Source organism: Cololabis saira, chromosome 16 (genome assembly GCF_033807715.1).
Source record: "Cololabis saira isolate AMF1-May2022 chromosome 16, fColSai1.1, whole genome shotgun sequence".
Lineage (NCBI taxonomy): Eukaryota > Metazoa > Chordata > Actinopteri > Beloniformes > Belonidae > Cololabis > Cololabis saira.
Window position 1 is genome coordinate 24518834 of NC_084602.1, and position 22632 is coordinate 24541465.

At 40.0% G+C, this 22632-nt stretch overlaps 1 protein-coding gene across 4 annotated transcripts; it reads left to right on the forward strand.

The window, feature by feature from the left end:
* Nucleotides 1-19: 19 nt before the first annotated feature.
* arel1 (apoptosis resistant E3 ubiquitin protein ligase 1) lies at nucleotides 20-16775 on the forward strand. Of its 4 annotated transcripts, none has more exons than XM_061742857.1 (22): nucleotides 20-42; nucleotides 1464-1691; nucleotides 2074-2242; nucleotides 4210-4430; nucleotides 4817-4888; nucleotides 5101-5327; nucleotides 6343-6580; nucleotides 6677-6846; nucleotides 7796-7976; nucleotides 8105-8346; nucleotides 9062-9139; nucleotides 9219-9360; nucleotides 9460-9581; nucleotides 9695-9770; nucleotides 9908-10017; nucleotides 10120-10299; nucleotides 10610-10735; nucleotides 12664-12793; nucleotides 12887-12945; nucleotides 13032-13121; nucleotides 13228-13403; nucleotides 14708-16775. In XM_061742857.1, the coding sequence occupies exons 2-22, from the start codon at nucleotides 1544-1546 to the stop codon at nucleotides 14808-14810; spliced, it is 3060 nt and encodes a 1019-aa protein (XP_061598841.1). In that variant the 5' UTR covers nucleotides 20-42; nucleotides 1464-1543; the 3' UTR covers nucleotides 14811-16775. The 4 variants fall into 4 exon arrangements, with proteins under 4 accessions (XP_061598841.1, XP_061598840.1, XP_061598842.1 ...); XM_061742856.1 differs by lacking the exon at nucleotides 20-42 and adding an exon at nucleotides 59-208; XM_061742858.1 differs by lacking the exons at nucleotides 20-42; nucleotides 4817-4888 and adding an exon at nucleotides 59-208.
* The last annotated feature ends 5857 nt before the right edge of the window (nucleotides 16776-22632 follow it).

A 22632-nucleotide genomic window follows, 5' to 3' on the forward strand; every position in this document is an offset into this window, starting at 1 on the left:
ACACTCGACCCGCGCATGCGCGTTTCTCCCGGTTGCAAGAAGGTAGATGGTTCACTTACTAGCATGAAATTATCACACTTTCACATTTGAACGTCGTTTTCATGTGTGCTTTTGGCAATGAAGCGGGTTTTTTTGTGAATGCATTTGGAATTGCGTTCCGAGGACCGTAATAAAGTGGAGCTTAGGAAGCGGCAGCGCCGCTGACATTGTGGGTAACGTAGCTCTGCGTTAGCTGTTTGTGTTGATAGTTCAGCTTCACCTCCAGAGAGAAAAGCGATGCTGATCTAATCTATTCACACTCAACTGTACGGTCGGAGGCGTAATTTAAGTTACTCGTTGCTATTTGTTGCTGACACAGGTTTGAATCCTTTTTAGACGTTTTATATCCTGAGCTAGGGAGCAGCTCAGCATCCTCAGTTTAACGCAGGTGTACGAGTTTGTTATTGTCGGGTAGGATTTAGAGTACGGTGAATTTGGGATTAACCTGGTTTATTGGACTTTTATAACCACAGGCTGCTGGGACATTTATTTCCTAGCTATTTCTTTCCAAACATATTGTTTTTCCTATGGGTTTCATGTAAGGCTATTTGAGATACATCCTGGCACTAAATTATTCATGTTTTCCTGATGGAGTTGAAAACAGAGAACTTCAATTCACTTTATTTGTTAGACAGGGACTGTACATACAGGACTGTCTCAGAAAATTAGAATATTGTGATAAAGTCCTTTTTTTTTCCTGTAATGCAAAAATGTCATCCATTCTGGATTCATTACAAATCAACTGAAATATTGCAAGCCTTTTATTATTTTAATATTGCTGATCATGGCTTACAGTTTAAGAAAACTCAAATATCCTATCTCAAAAAAATAGAATATTCTGGGAATCTTAAACTGTAAGCCATAATCAGCAATATTAAAATAATAAAAGGCTTGCAATATTTCAGTTGATTTGTAATGAATCCAGAATGTATGACATTTTTGTTTTTTTTAATTGCATTACAGAAAATAAAGAACTTTATCACAATATTCTAATTTTCTGAGACAGTCCTGTATTAATGGACACAAGTGTAAATATGTATGGTTGTAGCCAGAGACTTATTTCCACCATTCGTCCCCGTGGCAAATTAATGCCAGACACAGAATCGGACATTAGCAGACAAAGTAGACAAGATTTGACATTCATACCAACAAAAACACAACATTAAAAGATACGACAGAACTAGATAAAAATCATTAAACAATAAAACAAGTTGCAATTGATAAACCAGTAGGTGACCGTAAAGTTAAAGTGCTAAGTGCTTAAGTGCAAGAGTTTGTAAAGTGCTGATGCAGATTACACATCGCTTCACTTGGGCTTTAATATTTATTTTCTCAACCAGCGTTTTTCACAAGAGACCATTTTGTTGACAAATTCACTTATTTTTGAGGTGTTTTGATCAAGCTTTTGTGTTCTTTCATTGTAGGAGATTGGATTACATCAATGGTAGCTGGCAGTTCTACCGTGAACACGGAGGGGTTTAAGTGAAGGCTGAAAGATGGTCTGATGGACCGCCGCTTTTTTCTGACCTTCCTTTCCTGCTCAGTGTTGTGGATCTTCTTCTGGGAAGTACGCTGGAAGAAAAGAAAAGAGAGTCAGATTCAGGAATGGCTCCAAGGACATGGCCTCTCTCAATATAGGCACTCATTTGAAGGTAAATGATTTAGAGTCTCTTTTTTGTTTTCCTGAGCAATGTACAGTTGAAATTGACTTAATCGGCCTGTCCATAGTGAAGCAAGCAATGCTTTGCTGGAAATCTTAAAAGATGTTTAAAGGGTAGTCTTCCACTGGGTTTTACCTTCATTTAATTTAAAAAGCGATTGTACTCCCCATTGCTTTGACCATGACTGTTTTTTTTTAGCTTTTAAACACTCTTAAAGAAGTGCAAGTGACATCCAAAGACAATCAGCAATGTCTTTAGTGCTCATTAAGGTGGAGTTAAATCAGTATTAAGTCTTGTTCTGGGACATTACTGATGTTCTTTCGCTGGCCGGTAGTGCATGAGTATTTATGCCTGCTGTTCATGTGTCATCCAGATGTACATACACTGGAAGAACTGAGTCTGAGTGTATTGAGCCGTCTGGAAGAGGTGGTGAAGGAACAGCAGCGCTGGAGGGAAATTGCAGAGGCGCACATCCAGCTGCTCCGAGACTTTGCCTTCCAGGAGTGGCTTTGCTCCCAAAATCTGGAGCATTATTACCATACGTAAGCACTGAAAAAGGTCTTAACTTGATCATTTATATAAAATATTTGTGAACAGCCTGTAGGTTTAGGTATGGTATATGTTGGTTGTATAGAAGTACAGAAGGAATTCAGTTTGGTTTCATGATTGTATAAATACGTCTTTAGTTATGGGACAGTTTAAAATAACAACACAGTTATTAGGGATGTAACGATATATAAAAAAAGAATGATTAATTCTATGCAATAAGTAACATGATTGTGGGGAAAAAAGCAAACATGATTACAGTATGTTGATGCTGAGGAAGAGAAAAAATATGGGAATATGAACATGAATGAATAGAAGAAGGTATTGTAATGGTTAAGTCATATATGTCTGAAGGAAATATGAGTTATTGATATTTTGTGAAAATTATTGATAATAAAACAGATGCGCAAGGAAGAGAGAGTGAAAAGCACTAAAACTGACTCTGTCCCGTGTTTTTCCCTGTTTATTCAGGTTTACCCGGCAGAACAGTTTTAAAAAAAATTTAATCTGTTACAAAGCCACATCCTGGGTGTGTAACATAAGCACTGAAAAAGGTCTTAACTTGATAATTTATATAAAATATTTGTGAACAGCCTGTTGGTTTAGGTATGGTATATGTTGGTTGTATGGTTTACAGTGTAGTATTTTATATTTTTTTTTAATTGGTTACATGGCTATAGTCAGGTTTTATAAGCGATAACACAAGCTGTGTTTTTAAATCTCCAGTTGAGCGCAGCCTCTCCATTCATGGTTAGGTGAGTTTGCTGACACTGAGCTGTGTGGGCTGCAGTGTTTCAGAGGGTCACTGCAGTGAAGGGTATTCTGTAGAGACATTGAGCAATGCAGATGTTTGTGTAAATTTGCACACAACTGAACCAACAACTGCTTGCTTAAAGAAAGCAGTTATGCCTGCTACTGTGGGGAAAACTGTAACATTTTGAAAGTACTGACATTTTTAAGAAACAAATACTATGATGTTTTAAAGCAGTATTATTCAGCTTCTCTAAAGGTGTTCACTGTGACATTGCTGAAGGTCATGTTTCCTTTTCTCTTTTGATTCATTGCAGTTTTGTGTAAATACATAATTTTGGCTTGACTTTTCGTGTGAACCCTTGTGATTTTCCTATATTACTGCATACTCCATATTTCCTCCAAGTTATTTTTACAAATATAAATTGGAATAGAATATTTACATAGTTAAATCAGTGGCACAAAGATATTGTATGGTTGTTTGTTTATTGAAGAAAATGATTCAATATTACATATCAGTAAGTAATAGTAGTTTATGTTCATAGGTATTTGTTGATAAAAGGCATCTTATAATTGAGGAAATTAGTGTATTCAAAAAAATGTTGTCATTGGGGTGTGTTTGTGTGCAGCAGGAAATGCAGTGTTGTGTAAATATGAATTCAGGTAAATTAATGTCTTTAAACTTACATGTGATAGAGGAAGCAACGCAAAGAGAAATTAGGTTTCTTTTTTCTGTAGTTGTTGGTGCATTTAACAATAAAATTCACAAGATGAAAGCGTTACTACAGGAGGGGCTGAGTGGCAGGCACAGTGAAAGTGTGACAGTAACACATTCACAACAGAAAGTATTTCTGTTTTCTAAAAGCTAATTGCTGCTTTAGTCTTTTTCTCTGGCTGTTCCCACCTGTGTTTGCCCAATCTGAGCACTCTTCCATGTAGAGATATTTCAGGGCACACTCGGTAACATCTCCTTGTTGAAATGACGTGGACATTTAACAGATAAGACTGAGGTTCCCTTATGCGCAATATTACATAAACATGTGTGTTTTGTGTGAGGTGCAGGCTGTTGTGTGCACTTAAAACATCAGTCTTGCTAATAGACTTTGAGTAACAGACAGATTCTGTTAGCTGCATTTATAAAGATTAAAGAATGAAAGTTTATGGGTATTCAGTTAATTATTAACTTGATGTACTTTTTTTCTTCCTACCATAGACTGAAGACCTTAGGTTGTGTGAATCTAGATGATCTCTCTCAGTTTGACAACCAACTGCAGCTCTCTCTAGCTGCCTGGGGCTACTACTACGAAGACTACGTAAAGTTGTCCACAGGAATCAAGATCCTCCAGACCTCCAGACGAAGTCGGGACCAAGATTACGAGATCCGGCTCGTGCACAGCCTTGCCGTGAGGCGTCTGAATGAGAAGTGGTCGATTGGTAAGGGTTCTGCCTTTTTTAAATCTCTTTAATTTTGGTTGCTTCCTTTAGCTTGTAATTATTAAGCCACATTATATTAAAGGAATACAAATCATTCAAGGCTTTTCATGCAGAAAGATGTTTTGTCTCCCTTATGAAAGCAATAAATGGCTCCCACATATAATGAATATTTGAACATTGATAGCAGAAATATGTTGTTTCTTGCTCTCTGGCATTCCTAACGTTCAGCCATACGTCTTGTTGCTCGGTATTCTTTCTTAGGGTGTGGCTTTTCACTTTCGTACTAAAGTTCGGTAGGTTATTTAAATCACAACATGTGTTTTTTGAGCAGGAAGTGCCTCATTTGAATTTGAGTTATTCATTTATTTTCCTGGTGGCTATTTCAGTGGGAGCTCTCCTCTTTGGCTGTACTGTGGCGCTCTGCTTCTTGATAAGGGACCTCATGTTTTACGTGATTGGTGAGTTATTGTTTTCATGGTGTCTTGTACCATATTTCTTAGCAAATATCAACTTCTTCTTTCTCTTTCTCTGTGGATAAAATGTATCCATCGGGTAGTACTCCTTGTGTTTGTAAAACACAAGTTGTAAAATGCCAAACTGAAGTTGCAATTATATTGAAACATGTTTTATAACCAGACTTTCTTTCATCTGTATTCCCTCCTTGTTGCAGGTGGAATTACTGTATCCATCATAGCGTTTGTCTTTACCATCAAGTTCCTTTGTGAGCTTGCAGCAAGGGTTGTCAGCTTCCTGCAGAATGAGGATCCAGGGCGACGCGGTGATCGCAGCATTTACGACTATGTCCGGGGCAACTACCTGGACCCACGTTCCTGCAAGGTCTCATGGGACTGGAAGGAGCCGCAAGAAGTGGGACAAACGATGAGCTTTAGAGTCCAGGTGATAATATGCTCCAGACTGTGACAGTTAAGTCACATTTTACAACAATTTTTTGAGGTAGTGTGACTAAAAATACAAGTAGGTGTACCCGTGCAGTTGGGAAATATCCTTCCTGTTTTTATCTAATCTCACATTTTAGACACACCAGCAGGAAGTGAGAAGTGGTGTGTATGAGACAGTTAAGACCTTATCATAATTATGGCTGTGGGTTGTTATCTCGTGTCTGGACAGGGAAAAACTCACTGTTGTTTCTAAAGAGCTTTTAACAATGGGTTGTTTGTTTTTTCAAAACAAAACTCGATTTACACCCTACTTTAAATCATGGTTCTCTAACTTTAAAGAGGAAGAGATTTGCTCCTTTCATATGAACGGCTTCCTTATTCGTAGTAAGAAATACAAGATATTTAATGTGCTGCAAGGAATGACATATGAATTAAAACAGGGGTCGGCAACCCGCGGCTCCAGAGCTCTCTAGCGCTGCCCTAGTCCCTAGTAGTTTTCAAAAATGTTTGACCTTTTTTTTTTTTTTTTTTTTTTTTCTTCTTTTCTTCTTTTTTTCTGTTTTTTCTTTTTTTCTTCCTTTTTTCTTCTTTTTTCTCTTTTTTTCTTCCTTTTTTTCTTCTTTTTTCTCTTTTTTTCTTCCTTTTTCCTTTCCTTTTTAATCTCGACATTTCGACTTTTTTCTCGACATTTCAACTTTTTTCTCAAGATTGTACTTCAACATTAATATCGACATTTTGACTTTTTTCTCGAAGTGCATAATGGAAAAAAAAAATCTTCCCCCAGTTCTAACTAATATAGATACATGCAACATGTGTTGCCTTCATTCTAAGGCTGATACAAGACTTTTAACTTTTTGCAGCTCCAGACATATTTGTTTTTTGTGTTTTTGGTCCAATACGGCTCTTTCAACATTTTGAATTGCCGACCCCTGAATTAGAATAACATTTTTAGACTTTTTATTTTGGTTAGAAAAATCAAACAGATTTGTTTCTCTGCTCCACCCTTTTCTCAGCTGTTCTACAAGAATGGTCAACCGTTCCCGGCCCATCGGCCTGTGGGACTGAGGGTCAACATCACCCACATTGAACTGGCCCTGGACATCCCCGTCACACAGGAAGTTCTGCAGGAACCCGAGTCCAATGTCGTCAAAGTGGCCTTCACGGTGCGCAAGGCCGGGCGCTATGAGGTTGCCGTCAAGCTCGGGGGCCTCAATGTCGCCTACAGCCCCTACTACAAGATATTCCAGCCAGGTGCGGCGAGGGCAAACGTTCTGCAGGGGTTCATTTTTACGGTTCTCGTCAGTTTTACTCTGTTCAAACAAAAGCTTGTTCTCTTATTCCCTTCAGGTACGGTTGTTCCATCCAAGACCAAAATAGCTTACCATTTCTCAACCCTGGTGTTAACAAACGGCCACCAGCACACTTTACAAATCGAACCCAGGGACGAGTACGGGAATCCTACCAGTAACTCCACTTCTCTGACCGATGAAGCCAACTACAGTGTTCGTATCCACTCGGTAATGAATACAGCACCTTTTCTTTTACTTCATATACCCGATTTTCCTCATCTAGGCCTGTGTTGAAAAAATCAATTTTCTGGTTCTAAATCGATTCTCATATTAATTCCTAAAAATCGGTTTGTATGTCTAAAGATCGATTTTTTTTTTTTTTTTTTTTTTTTTTGATTAAAAAAAAATATATATAATTTTTTTTTCCCATCATTACATTTTTGCCTGGTGAACTTTAATCCCAGTAGTTTTGAAAACTCCTGAACTAAATGAACTTTTCTTTAGAGAAAATGCTGGACATTTCAGCTTAAATTTCTAAATGTTATATTAGTTCAATGAAGTTCATATTATCTATATTTACTATAGCTTGTTTGGTTTCTTTGTTATCGGACACGGTTTGTCATGAAATACCTACCTGAAAAATGCCGGGTGCTTCATGACAAGCTGTGTGTCTGGTGACAGAATAAATCAGACAAGCTAAAATCATTTGTTTACTGCTTGAGCTGTTGCAATTTCTTTCTTTTTTTGCACTTTAAATGGATATTGAAATGCCTATTTGAGTTATTTATTTCTTAGTTATTTCACAATAATTATTGTGAAATTATTATTTCAATAGTTATTTTACAGTCATATAATCCAGGCAACACTAACCCAAATCAATATCGGATCGGATCGAATCAAATGGTGATAATCGATTCTGAATCTTAAGAATCGGAATCGAATCGATTCTTGACATTTGAATCGATACCCAGCTCTATCCTGATCATGATAATGATGAAAATGAAACCCAACATTTCTTTTAACCCTTTTGCTGATACTTGCTTAATACATAATGTTATAGATTTTAGCTGAACTGAGCTGTTATTCACATTTTTCCTGATTGAGCACATTGAGTCCATGCTCGTTGTGTGAAATGTGCTTTATAAATAAATGCCTTGATTCCTTTTTTTGTCTTCAGTTAGGTACAGTGGATGACGACTGTCTCGAGGCCTTCTATAGTAAGTCAGTCTCACTCCAGAAGCAGCAGTGCCAGGTTCTGATGAGGCTGATCCTGAAGAAAACGGGCTGTTTCAAGGCCCGCATCACCTACAAGGATCAGCTACTCAGCAACGGGGAATTTGACATAATTGTTCTCAGTGGTGAGCAGCCTTTAAATTGCAAAAGACAAATTCTTTGTCCTTGAATACTTTTCCTGTGCCATTAGCCGGTGTGTGCTTTAATTCCCCCTCTTTTCCCTTAAGGATAATAGTATATTTTCCTCTTGCAGAGAATGAAAAGGCCTGTGTGGAGAAGAACGTGTCCACTCCAGGCATAAGCATCTACTTTGAGGCGTACCTGTATAGCAGTGGGAACTACAGCAGTTCATCGTGGCAGTTACCGGCCTCTCTGTTGTCCCCTCAGAGACGGCCCTCCATGGGAGAGGAAGAGGAGGAACACGACTCTCCTGTGGAGGGACAACCTGAGAAAGTGAAGAAACCAAAAAAGGTCTATTGTTACATATCGCCAAAGGTGAGCGAGACGCATAATGGTTAGGTTTGGTTGCTATATTTATGTGGTTGCTAAATGTTTCTGAGATTATGTGTTGACAAGATGATTCTGACTTCTTCTTCTTTGTATTAAATATAATACTTTAAAATTCCATGATATAGTAGAGCAGAAAACTGTTTTATTTGCCTTTAAAGCCCAGCAGAATCTGCTTCCAAACTACATTCAGGACCTGTTCCTGATAAAAGAAACCCGCTATGACCTGAGGGGAAAACTCATGTTTGAGATGACGACAGCAAGAACTAATATTAAAAAGAGATGTACATCAATTAAGGCTAGAGAAATATGGAATAGTTGTAATAGCAACCTAAAAATGTGTAGTTCTATCTTCAAGTTTAAGGAAATGTTTAAAGAAAATACTGTAAATAAATATAAAACACTATAAATATAAAGTATACTATCTAAAATATTCTAGAATGTGAAACGTCAATTTTATATTTTGTCTTACTTATTTTTTTCTTCTTTATGTATTGTTTGTTTCCACGGAGTAAAGTTAATGTCTCATATTTATGCTGATCATAAGAAAAAAGGGTAGGCACTATAAGCTACGGCTTCTGCCTACACCTTTTCGGCAAAAGAAATGTTTTTTTTTTTACCTTTTCATCTTGTTCTGCAAAAAAGTGTGTACAAGCCGAAATAAAGATTCATAACAATAACAATATAACTTCTCATCCAACAGCAACTTTCTGTTAAGGAGTTCTACCTGAAAATTATTCCATGGCGCCTTTTTACCTTTCGAGTATGTCCAGGAACAAAGGTAAGGAGTGAGCAACGTGTCGGGGAAGGCGTCGGCTTGACTCGCTCTCACAGCTGACGGTAACCTTTCCTTCTTTCAGTTTACCTATTATGGCCCCGACCCAGTTCATAAGTATCTGACTCTTGTGGTGGACGATGGGATACAACCTCCTGTGGAGCTCAGCTGCAAAGATAGGAACATCATGGCTGCTACTTTCATTCGCTTCCTGCACAAAAACATAGGTTTGTTTCAAGTGCTTGAGGCTGCTGTTGGTTTTAGCTGCAGATGTTAAATTGCCCTTTGTGAAGAGCCCGGCAATAATTGGATGTTATTGTCCTTAGGTGGCTCAGAAACATTTCAAGATAAGGTGAACTTTTTTCAACGTGAACTCAGGCACATCAACTCCAAGAGACCTCGCACCAAGACCTGCCTCAAAATCTCTCGACACGCCATTCTAGATTCAGTGAGTGCTGTGTTAGAAAACTGTTTCATGAGATTTACATACACAAAATAACACCTTAAGATTATTGTGGCTTGTCTGATGAAGTTGATTTGCATTTCTTTGTTTTTGCTCAGTCCCTGAAAGCTACAAGGAACTTCTCTGTGTCGGACTGGAGTAAGAACTTTGAGGTCATTTTTCAAGATGAGGAAGGTAAATAAAAACATCTGAATGTAACTTGATGCTCAGGGTTGGGTAGATTTGAGTTTGAGTTAAGTCCATTGCATTGAACCCTGGACTTGCAAACAAAAAATGTCTTTAAATGCTAAATGTTTGACACCTTTTTGCAGCTCTGGATTGGGGAGGTCCTCGCAGGGAGTGGTTTGAGCTTATTTGTAAGACTCTTTTTGACACATCCAACCAGTTGTTCACCCGTTTCAGCGACAACAACCAGGGCCTTGTGAGTTATTTCTTGTTGCCACTTTGATATTCAGGGATTGGTGTCATATTTAACTATTTATAGTTAGAACATAAATGAGAGACAATCCTTCATTGTATGCAGGTGCACCCGAATGCAGACAGACCACCCCACTTGCGCCTTAAAATGTACGAGTTTGCGGGACGCATTGTGGGGAAGTGTCTGTATGAGTCTGCTCTGGGCGGATCGTACAAACAGCTGGTGCGAGCTCGCTTTACACGCTCCTTCTTGGCTCAGATCATTGGCCTGAGAATGAACTACAAGGTATGAAATATATATAGCATTCTCATAAAAGATGACTTTTTTTCAGAGGTTTGAAGGATCCTGTTTTCATTGTTTATCCTCATTTGTCAGCTGGTCTATGTCACTTAAAACTTCTCTACCAAGCAAGAACAAAGGAATAATAATTAATATATATGTATGTGGAAAGCTAGCCAATAATTGTTATTTATCTAACTCTAAAACCCCATAAAGCCCATCCATTCCTGTTTTTAACTCTCCCCCAGAGACGATGTAATGCCATGTTCATTTAAGACATAATTTTCTTGTGTTTTTGTTTAATTTCCTCGCACAGTACTTTGAGACGGATGACCAGGAGTTCTACAAAACTAAAGTGTGCTTCATCCTAAACAATGACGTGAGCGAGATGGACTTGGTGTTTGCTGAGGAGAAGTACAATAAGTCTGGACAGCTGGAAAAGGTGAGGCAACACTTGGGAAAGTAAGAACCTCCTCTTTTTTCCCCCTGATGTAATCTCCCAGCGGATGGGACCAATAAACCAAACAAAAAGAACCACATTGCTTGTCTGGCAAGAATCTTGTTTTTGTGTGCGTGTGCATGGATTAAAGTTCTCCGTACTGGGTACGGATTTCCGTCCTGGGGATTTTTTGGGGATATTTTTTTATGAGATCAGCGCAAATCCGACAAAAAATATGAACACCGGGGTGTCTGTAGCGCCGCGGTGACTTGTCGAACGGCGCCCACTGCAGTCAATCAGCTGTTGGCTGTGCACACACAGTAAAGTTCTCCTCTGGTTTTAGATGCACGTAACCTGACACCTAATAACTCAGCCTAGGCTGAGTTATGGTTCTGCGTCAAAACGACGCCGTGCCTACGGCGTGTGGTTGGCTCTTTTCTACGTTTATGTGTGATTTTTTTTTTTTTATTTTGTTTTTTTGCACAATAGTTGTCCTTATCTCTTTGACTCACTGTGACTGGAAAAAGTCGGATAAACCATTCAGAAAAAGATCGCTAAATAGCGGTCGCGGGGGGTACTGCACCAGGGTTTCCGTTGTCCGGTAATTGCCGGACTTTGTCCGGTAAAATATGCCGAAATCCGGTATTTTATAATCTCTCCGGTCAAAATGTCCGGTGAAAATACTCACTGGGGCTGTGGGACTAGGGACTTAAGTCCCCGGGAGTACCGCGGAGGGACACGCCGAGCCCCGGTGCCGGGAGGAAGCGCAGCTGCGGCGCCGACATCCACGTGTGCGTTGATTTATGGTTCCGCGTCGCACCGACGCAGAGCTTACGGCGTAGGGTTCGCGGCGAGGCGCACCCTACGCCAGACCCTACGGCGTAGGCTGCGTTGGTGTGACGCAGAACCATAATTCCGGCTTAAAAGTAAACAACATGCGCCCAAGTACCCGTGCATGACAGGCAGACACACACGGGGAGAAGAGACAATTTCTTTAATTTTAATTTTTTTTTTTTAAACTTTATCCTTATGAACGCAATTGTTATATACGGTAGTCCAACTTTCCTTATTTTAATCAGAACACTTTCTTTTTTCCTCTTCGGCGTGGAGTAGTGGGCTTGGAGCGGCAGCCATCGATTAGTTTTTTCTTTTTAGATCCGAGGCTTTGCGTAGATGGCGACTTCCGCAATTTTCAGGAGCTTTTTCTGCGCAAGCAAGCTTTATAGATGAGGCCCCAGGACTGTTACCGCAGTACCGCGCAGTAGTAGGCTACTCGGTGCCGGGAGCCGGGAGGAAGCGGAGCTGCGGCGCCGACATCCACGTGTGCGTTGATTTATGGTTCCGCGTCGCACCGACGCAGAGCCTACGGCGTAGAGTACGCGTCGCTGCGTACCTTGCAAGCTTCTGCAATATTTATTTATTTTTTGAAGTTAACTCACAGGAATGGATTATAAATTTACGTTTTCAATCGCAACGGAAAGAAAGAAAGATATGATTACAACAGGTAACAGGTATGGTCTACCTTGTAATCCAAACTTGCAACCTATCCTTCCCCCTGATGGTTGAAATGACTAAATTTAAACCACCGGGGGGGGGGGTCTGAAAACTTTCCGTCCTGGGATTTTTTTTTGCTTTAATCCCTGGCGTGTGTGCGTGTGTGCGTGTGTGCGCGTGTGCGCGTGTGCGCGTGTGCGCGTGTGTGCGTGTGTGTGTGTGTGTGTGTGTGTGGGTCTTAGACAGTTTTATATGAGTAGATGACTTGAGTTTGGCAATTATTTAACGTTTGGTGTTTCATATTGAAACTTGGTATAAGTTCTATGTCGTAATAAGCTATGTTGACAGTTTCATTACATTTTAATACTTGGATAAATATGATACTGCCTAAAACTGGTCATTAATTTGTTCTTATCTTGCCCTATGCTGGGCTTCAGGTGGTGGAGTTGATATCAGGTGGAGCTCAGATCGCCGTCAACAATGAGAACAAGATGCATTATCTGAACCTGCTGGCTCAGTACAGGCTGGCCAGCCAAGTGAGGGAGGAGGTGGAGCACTTTCTCAAAGGTAAGGGAACTAGCCCAGCTGCACTCTGACACTTTCTGCAAATTCCTCTCCGTAATGTGCATGCAATCAGTGTGACACCCTGATCGATTTCAGGTTTAAACGAACTGGTTCCAGAAAACCTGCTGGCCATATTTGATGAGAACGAGTTGGAGGTATGTGAGGTGTCTCTAATAAAACCCACTCTGTGTTTTGCACGCTCACCGTCTAATCACGTATGTTTTTCTTTTAATTGGATCAGCTGTTGATGTGTGGCACCGGCGACATTAACGTGCAGGACTTCAAAGCCCATGCGGTGATTGTTGGAGGATTATGGCATTTCAGAGAGAAAGTATGTCATTGTGAAATTATTTTATAGAATACATATACATTTCTGTCTGTTTTCTTTTTAAATAACTTTTTTCTTCTTCTTCTTTTTTTTTTTTTAATCCCCACAGGTGATGAAGTGGTTCTGGGCAGTGGTATCCAGTTTCACCCAGGAAGAGTTGGCTCGTCTGTTGCAGTTCACCACTGGCTCATCTCAGCTTCCCCCTGGAGGATTTAACACTCTCTGTCCCTCTTTCCAGATTATTGCTGCCCCCACACACAGCACTTTGCCCACTGCACACACCTGGTAAGTAGAGGTTGACGCAACCATTAAAACTCAGTTTTGCAGGAATTACAAGAAAAGGCCTTTTTCTTATTTTTATGTAGCTGTAAATGTTTAAAAACTTCTTGCAAACCTGTTATTTTTCATTTGAAAAGGTCACACCAACATTTGGGGTTAAAAACAACAACAAATCCAAGCCTGTTATTAGATGCAAAAGAGCATAAATGGTCGTTGGGTACCAGGACCTGTAAATTGACGTAGTTTTCAGTTGGAACAGAATATGTGAATCAAAATAGAAAGCTACTTTAAGCCTGAGGCAAGACTGAAAACTGTCATTCCTCTTTGGTAATAGTGTGAATAGGGTCTATACAGACGGTCCGAAGTAATTTTAACTTTGTAAGTGTACGAAAAGTGTATTAAAAGGACTGTTTGTATGGGCAGTATCTTTCCTGACGTCTTCACCTTGTTATAAGTCTGCCCAAGTTGACTGCTGGATATTGTGTAAACTGTTGTTAATAGTCGCAAAAAGGAGGAAAGTACATGACCTCTGCTTCCATAGAACAAGACCAATGCTTGGATATTTCTGAATATAAAGGCCAGAAGTGTCTATGTAGAGTAATGTGAAGGATCCTGAACAACAGCTCACTGTTGAACTGCGTCACAGAAAGATTTGCGTCTGTTGACGCAGGAGTTTGTGCAACAGTCTGTAATCAGTTTGTAGGGGGCTTGTGGCAAGGATTCAACACTGTTGCTTAAATTTAATGACATTTGAGTCTTGCCAGAAGCCTAAAATATCATTTTTATTTTGACGTAGGTCAATTACCCCCAAGTCTTAAAAAGAATAGCAGTTTTGCTGCAATTTTTCATGCCGTTTTGATTCACTTTGTCTCGGTCCCAAACAAAAGTTTGACCATGTAATAATAGCCCTCGGGTTGTTTTAACTGTTATTATTTATTTTCATTCATTTTCTTTCATTTTCTCCATAAACCAATCCAACAGAAGAAAGTTTTGTGTATTTTCAGTTGTATGAGCTGCTGTAGTGAGGTTTTTAACGATTACAGTAGGACAGTGTTTACAGGACGTGGTTTATTTTGACTTGACCACCCAGAGCAACAGTGGGGCTCATTGGTGTGTTTTTAATGGTATTTGGAGTGCAGTGAAGCTATGTGGACTTGGAAGTAGTTAAAATAATAACTCTTTAATTGAATTTCTCTTAAGTCGTAAGAGAAAACTGAGAATCAGTAAGTTTTTGCATTAAAGCCACAAATGTTTGGATCGTACAGAACTGCATAGAAATGACTGAGACATCAGGTGTGTTATTTTTCCAGTTTTAACCAGCTGTGCCTGCCTACCTACGACTCCTACGAGGAACTGCACAAGATGCTGAAGCTGGCCATCAGCGAGGGCAGTGAGGGCTTCGGGATGCTCTGACGGCTCCATCACTGCGGTTCCACTCGTACACGTGGAAGCTCGAGCTGCTCCTCTGTCCTGGTTCCCTCTTCCTGGTTTCAACATGTACCAGCCAAGCATCTATAGGTTCTCTGGATGAGAAAGCTATTTAGGAAGTCCCAGAAGACTGGCTGAAAAAGGGGATTTAGTCATATGAACTCTAATGCTACTGTATGTATATAAAGCATCTCCTCCATTTAGGGGAAACAAAATAAAAAGAGTAACAAGAGAAACTGTTGAAAAGGTATAATTGGGGTTAGTATTATTTCTAAATGCAAAGTTTGCTAAGCTTTATATGTTTGAGAGACAAACGATGCCGGAACAAAGGCCTTGAGTTATACTGTATAACTGCTTCTTTTGCATTTTCCAAACAGAAGAACTCAGTTTGTGAAATGCAAGCGCAAAAGCAGCCTCAGTGCGACGTGGGTGACGAGCATCCACGGCACTTTGGCCTTAATCGATCAGGGATTGATGTGTGTTTGTAAATATTTATCACTGATTTCATTACTTGTACATACTAGCGGGTTTACATGCGTGTTAATTTTCTTACTTTCAGAGTTGATGTGGACGGCGAAGGGATTCCTTTATTTCTGCAGGTCCACGTAATGGAGACTTTTTTCTTGTCTTAGGTGAAGAGGGTTTTAAAAGAAACCGAGTCATTTCTGTTTTTAACTTATTGAGTCCTATAAAAATATGTTTGTGTTGGCCCTTATTGATGTTTTTTTTTTCTTTTTGTATATTGTATAACCTGCCTTATTCATGCCCTTTGCCTCTGATTGTATCCAGTGAGGTGCTTAAGTGACAGAAACATAGTCAACGATAACAAGAAGTTGTATATTATGACCGTTTTGCTTGCACCTTCAGCGGTCACTGTGAGTGGCAGCGTTCATTGGATCTTGGAAAAACCCATTTATAACCAACATTTTGTTGCATCTGTGTTTTCATGTATAGATTACCTCAGAAACTCCCTCACCACCTGTGCATCCCGTGATGCAGCGGAGTATATTTCCACCCCCTTTATGAAGAAACATGCACATAGTTTAGTCATAGTTGCCTCCTCTCAGTCTTAACTTTACGACCTTTAGCCATATATTCTCTTGTCTTTATTTAATCGAAAGGAAATAATTCTATTTTTTGGGAATGTTCTGTATGTTTTTTTTTTTTGTAATATTATATAAATATTTATTTTTAATGCTGTTAATGTCTTACACACACCAATATTTTATTTTTCTCATGGTTTTGTTGAAATTCCTTTGCTGTCATGAGTTTACATGATGATTAACTGTGTTGTGGTAATTTTGAAAAAAGGAAAAGTGATGCTTAAACTTGAGGTAAAACAGGACACGTTAATGGACAAGACTGAGTTTTCCAAGTAGTATTTTGAGTTCATGGTATTTGTATTCCCCACATAAGCAGTTTCACTTCTGACATTATTTTTAATGTCTTCTGTAAGTTTGATCCAACCAGTTACACATTTAATTTGCTTATTGGTAAAAACATCTCATTTAGACAGAAGGGTCTTGAACTGGCCTCTTCAGTGTTAATATAATCTTAAGGATTTGGGTCATGCGTTGATGACCTGATGTACTGAGATCACTGACTTCCTTAGAAGTTATTGGAACAATATTTCATAAGAGTGCATTTTGAGCCCTGTTGCCAATGGCTGAGATCATATTTAACATTCACAAAAGTAGTTGAAGCAATACTTTTATGGCATGACCAATCCAAACAAACATTCACTGGTCTTATTTATGTGTTGAGTGGGTTTCTGGCTGGAATTGCCCAGGTAAGACTTTTAGTAATGTAAATATTGTGAAATATTTTCCTCTGACTTTTGAAGCTGGGGGTTCCCTATCTTTCTTTTTCAAATGGCAAGCGTCTGCTGATGAATGTTTAAAGACTCTCTGGACTGCAGGTCCTTTGTTTATTGGAATAAAAGATTAATGGAATCAATCATGACTTTGGTTTGCATCTTAAATGTGTGAAGCAGTGTGATTCATGTGGGGGGTGTAGCTTGTTTTTTTTTTCTTTACAGTTGAGACAAATTTCATTTAGATTTAGGAGTCTGTTTAAGCAACTATTAACGTCACCTACTGAGTTCATGTTTCAGACACAAGGGGGCGCTGCTTGTACGCGTGACGTGACCTCACTATTAGTAAAGAATTCGTGCATATTTCCATAGCGTCCCTTAGGGCAACATAGCAGTGGTAAACTAGAGGTTTTCCTGTCTTCCACTGACCAACCACATTTTAATTCTTCAAGATTGTACTGTAGTGAATCCTAATTTAAAAAAAAAAAAAATTTCCACACACATCTCGAACACGGAAAGGAAAAGATCCTTCAACACGGATGGGTTCATGTTAGCCCCATGCTTATTGAGATCACTCTTCTGTGGGCTCTATTGTGTGTAGAAGTGCACAACGCAGGCTTTTGTCGCTTTCAGCATATGGAAATGTTGCATCCATGATGGAGGGATCAGCACAGTCAATGTTTTCTTCTTCTGTTAAGTTCTAATATTGTTCTGGAGCTGAAATGTATTGTTAATTGCTGTGTTGTGGCCATGCAGGCCCCATGGCCCTCCCTCTACACTACACCCACATGTTCCTGGCGCGTCTCCTCCTGCTGTGGTCTGAACACTATCAGGAGCAGAAAGGCATCTTGAAGCACTTGGAGGCAGAAGTCCGACTATTTGGTCTTGGCATGCACCTGTGGATTTGCATAATGGTCTCTTTCAAATTTCCCCTGAGGAATGTTCGCTAAAAAGGGACCAGAAATCAGAGCATTGTCCTCTGGTACTCCCAGTATGAACCTGGGGGAGATAACTCCACAACAATACTGCATTTTTTTGTGCGTTCATCTGATAATAGGAAATTCCCCAAGAAAATATGTTTCTCTGACAAATGTACTTGCGTTATTCCATAAACAGCTCCAGACCTGATTATAAACTTGGATTATGGGGTTCAGGGCTGCCAAATCCTTGGAGGAGTTAATTTATGGATGGTGTGCAGGACCTTATGTCCTACTTCTGAGTCAGACACTCTTCCTCTGAGGAGATGTCCATCAATTCCCCTGATCAAAGGTAATTGTCTGCAGACAGTGATCTTTCTTAGGGCAGACAACACAAACGGGGCATTCCTTCTGCATCTTAAGAACATGAACAGTCCGGCCTTCCTGCTAAACAGCCATGGGGTTGTCTGCTTCCCATTTCAACATGCAGGTTCTCATTACCTGATTGGACACTGCTGATTAACTGCCAACTGGATTGGTTGAAGATATTTATCATCTTGCACTGATTGGATCAATTTAGAGGCCTGTCTTAATCAGAGCTGAGCTGAGGATATTTACTCCAGGAGATGGCCTGGATTGTAGTTCACCCCTTGCTGTACGGTCAGGTGACTTTGCATCTCTTACAAAAAGGTTTCTTTGCTCTGGATTAAGCGACAGGGATCAGGGTCTACATGTGCAGGCTTGCAAAGTACATCTACAGGACTTTGCAGTACAATAGCCAACCACTAAAATGACTGTTTGTTCAGTCGAGGTCTTAGCTGGCTCCTGTTATGATTGGTGACAGCGTGGTTCAGCAACCGATGGAAATCATAGAAGAAACAGCTGTAAAAACTGTGCATCATAGCGATGACAATGGTCTGGCCACAAAGCACAGAAATGGACGCTACGCATGGAAGCCTTCAGCTGATTAAACCTTCTTTTTTTTAACCTCCCATGTATGACATTTTACACATTTTGTGACAGATTTAGTGTTGTTCCTATTGATTCTCTGTACTTTAAGTGCTGAGACCTTGCTCTCAACACCCCGGCTGGAACGAGGTCCACGTAGAATAACATGCACCAGGGGACCAAGCATGAATGGAAAGTCCTTATTTCGATGCATACCTTTATCTCAGGCACATGATTTGTTTTAAAAATGACACAAATTTCTGTGCTTCCCGCTGGGGTCAGAGATAAGCAGGATCTCTCAGCTACGAGCAGTATTAAAAAGCTGCCAGCGTGGAGATTAAGTGTCCCCCAGCTGATGGTTGTCCATGTTATATATATGATGTTGGAGAGAGGCTATTGATTCATGGGGCTGGTGGTCCTGCTGGGATGTGCAGCTGTATTATATTCACGATGTTGGGAGACATTTCAGTACATACATTTCCTCAGTAGAAGAGAGGCCGCTGATGTAGAGTGTGTCACTGTTTGACAAATACTGCTCCACCCTAATTGTCAGCGCGGAGTCACTACAGAACATATGGACTGGCTGTGAAGAGGGATTCATCCCGATGCTGTAGGAGCAGCTAAAGTAATTGCAGGAGGAATGTTTTTAAGCATGCTTGCATGAATCTGGTCAACTCTGTCAGCCTACAATTTTCACCCAGACTGAGATATTTCAACAGCTACTGGACAGATTGCCAAGAATTTTGTACAAAGCTCCATCGTCCCACAAAGATGATTATTTTTGACTTTGGTTATCAGTTGACATTTCCTCTCATTAGAAGTTTCTTTCCTTCTTTTAAGTGAAATTCCTCGGTTGTCGTGATACGTATTACAGATGTTCCCGATGCCCGGAGGCTGACTCCCGACTACTTCGCTGGTTTGTCCTTTTCCAACACCAGCATGGTTTTTTACTTACACATTAAAAAAATCTCTTCATCCACATCTACAGTTACATGTACACTAAATGGACTGGCACCAGAGCTTGTACGTTCATGTTTCCCACAGGATCAAGATGATGACTGACTATTCCCTCAACACCAACATGAGAACTGCGCCCGGGATTTTGAGTCTAAACAACTGTTGGATTGATGGATTGACATCATATTTGGAACTTACATTTGTTAACTTTTTATCTAATGTGCTAAAATAGTGGCGCCTCAGTGGCCGGTCCAGCAAAGTATAAATGGTTTGTGCAATAAAAAGTAATATATAAGAGGAAAGCATGTTTATTTTACAAAAAAAAAACAAATTGGGCGTGTAGTATTTACAAACTGGCACTGAAATTCTTCAACATGGCTTCGGGGGTTTATGATCATTATGAAAATAGTATTCGTTTCAGAGTAGGTGCAGACTTTTTAATCGAAATTGGTCCACTGACTGTAGTGAAACATATATACTTCAACATGTATTTTGATTGAACTCATTCATATTCTTTATTTCATCCACGCATGAAAATTGGACAACTTTACTCTTGATGGAGAGTGTATACCAATAATAATTTCAAATGGTCCTTTTTACTGCACATGCATGTAAAATATTTTATGCAGCTCTCAAACCACATGTCAGGGCTGTGGACATCAAATTCTTTCTGTGGGATGGAAAACTGTGACTCTTTGGGTCACGGGGTCAAGATGAACATCACTCATTACTCCTGATTCCTGCACTTATCTGTGTAGAAATAAAGAATATGCCAACGTTCAGCTGGCAAAGGCGGCTGGAGCTTTGCTGGCATTGACCTCGTTTCCAACCACAGCTGCTGCAGGCCAAGAGCTCCTGGCCACTGGGTTACTCCCGAGCACTGTAGCCAGACCTTGTGTGCGAGCAAAACCTGCTCGACACAGGGCTCATGTTTGATTATTTATCTCCCGAGGCTGAGCAAGGATGCTTTATTTGTGGCACCGTTTAAGCATTCAATAATATGTACCTACAGTATTTAGTATGCAAAGTCATTTCCTTTGAAAAATAGTTGGCAATACGCATCACTTCTCACAATGGAACTGGAGATGCACCGAGAGTCATAAAATGCAAGAATGGATTCAAATGCACTAGAAAGCTTCAACCTTATAAGGTTCTTTCCTTTTCCTCATAAAACTGTTGGACTTGGAGAACACCCAGAGTACCCGCCACCGCACCTACTGTAAGACTATGGATTGTAAATGATCTACCGTGCTGGTTTGTGGTTTTTGGCCAAATTACTTCACAATAAAAGTTCAACAGAATTTAGTTCTTTGAGGTGAGACTCACTGTCAAGGTTTTTTCTTGTCAAATTGGAATTCATTCATTCGCACTTTCATCACTGTTATAAGATGATGTTATGAGATAATTGGAAGGATTTTACCGACCACAGCCTTGCAAACACAATAATGGAAGCCACATCTGGCGAGCACATGTGCAACCTTTTTGTGTGTGCTATCACTAATAAATGGCTCACGGTTTGTTTACGGACCGCGGACACGTTTCACCTTCACCTCTGTGCCGTGAACTGCAATCCGTGGAGCGGAAAATTGTTTGACAGGATGTTAAGAATGATAAGCAAAGAAAACCATTCTAATGAATTGGAAACAAAAGTCCAATCTATGTATTAATCAATTTAGGAATCTTCTGTCAGATCATATTAGTAATGAGATAATGTCTGCCTCCAATAAACATCATTCGGCCGAACTGCATTCTCTCTGGTCCCCGATTATAGGCTTCATTATCTAGTGGGGGCGGGGGGGTGGGGAGGGCCCGGGTGGGGGCCGTCGCCTGGGCGTCTCCGGGCCATTCCGGGTGGGCTGGGCTGTGGGCGTGGGGGTCCCGCTCGGAGGGATGGGCGGTATGGACTAAAAAATGTATCACGATAATTTCTGGCATTTATCCTGATAACGATAAAAATGACGATAAAAAAAATACTTTTTCTTTCTTTCTTTCTTTCTTTCTTTCTTTCTTTCTTTCTTTCTTTCTTTCTTTCTTTCTTTCTTTCTTTCTTTCTTTCTTTCTTTCTTTCCTTCTTTCAGGCTCATTTCTTTCCTTCTTTCTTTCTTTCTTTCCTTCTTTCAGGCTCATTTCTTTCCTTCTTTCTTTCTTTCAGGCTCATTTCTTTCTTTCTTTCTTTCTTTCTTTCTTTCTTTCTTTCTTTCTTTCTTTCTTTCTTTCTTTCTTTCTTTCAGGCTCATTTCTTTCCTTCCTTCCTTCCTTCCTTCCTTCAGGCTCATTTCTTTCTTTCTTTCTTTCTTTCTTTCTTTCTTTCTTTCTTTCTTTCTTTCTTTCTTTCTTTCAGGCCCATTTCTTTCTTTCTTTCTGGCTCATTTCCTCAATTTATCGTTTTTACCGCGAGATGACAAATTCTTACCGTGGGGAATTTTTTTGACGGTTTATCGTGAACGGTAAAATATCACCCATTCCTACCCGCTCGGAGGGCCCGGCTCTGCCTGGGTGGGGGCATTGCTGCCTTGGTCCGTCGTCGCTGGGCGGGGGCAGCGTGCCCCTGCGTCTGCGGGGACTCTGGGGGTTTTGGAGTGTCCGCCACGGGGGCGCTGGGGAAGGGGGGGTGGGGTCCGGAGGGGGATGGGGGTTGGGGGGGTCATTCCCAGGTGTCTATGTTATTTGTCGTCAGTGTGAATGGAAGGATGTTGTGCCATTTCCCCCTCCTCCTGGGGGCTCCGGGTAGGGTTGCCACCCGTCCCGTAAAATACGGAATTGTCCTTTATTTGAGAAAAAAATGTTGCGTCCCGTATTGAACTAATACGGGACACGATTTTCTACCGTATTTTCATTAACTTTTACACCATATTCTAGTTGAATTATTGAAATAAATGAACCTTTACACCATATTCTAGTTGAATTATTGAAATAAGTTAACTTTTACACCATATTCTAGTTGAATTATTGAAATAAATTAACTTTTATACCATATTCTAGTTGAATTATTGAAATAAATGAACTTTTACACCATATTCTAGTTGAATTATTGAAATAAATTAACTTTTACACCATATTCTAGTTGAATTATTGAAATAAGTTAACTTTTACACCATATTCTTCACCTGTAGGCTATATTACATCTGGGCTGATGTGGACATACAGAGATAGGAGACTATTTCAGTTGCTA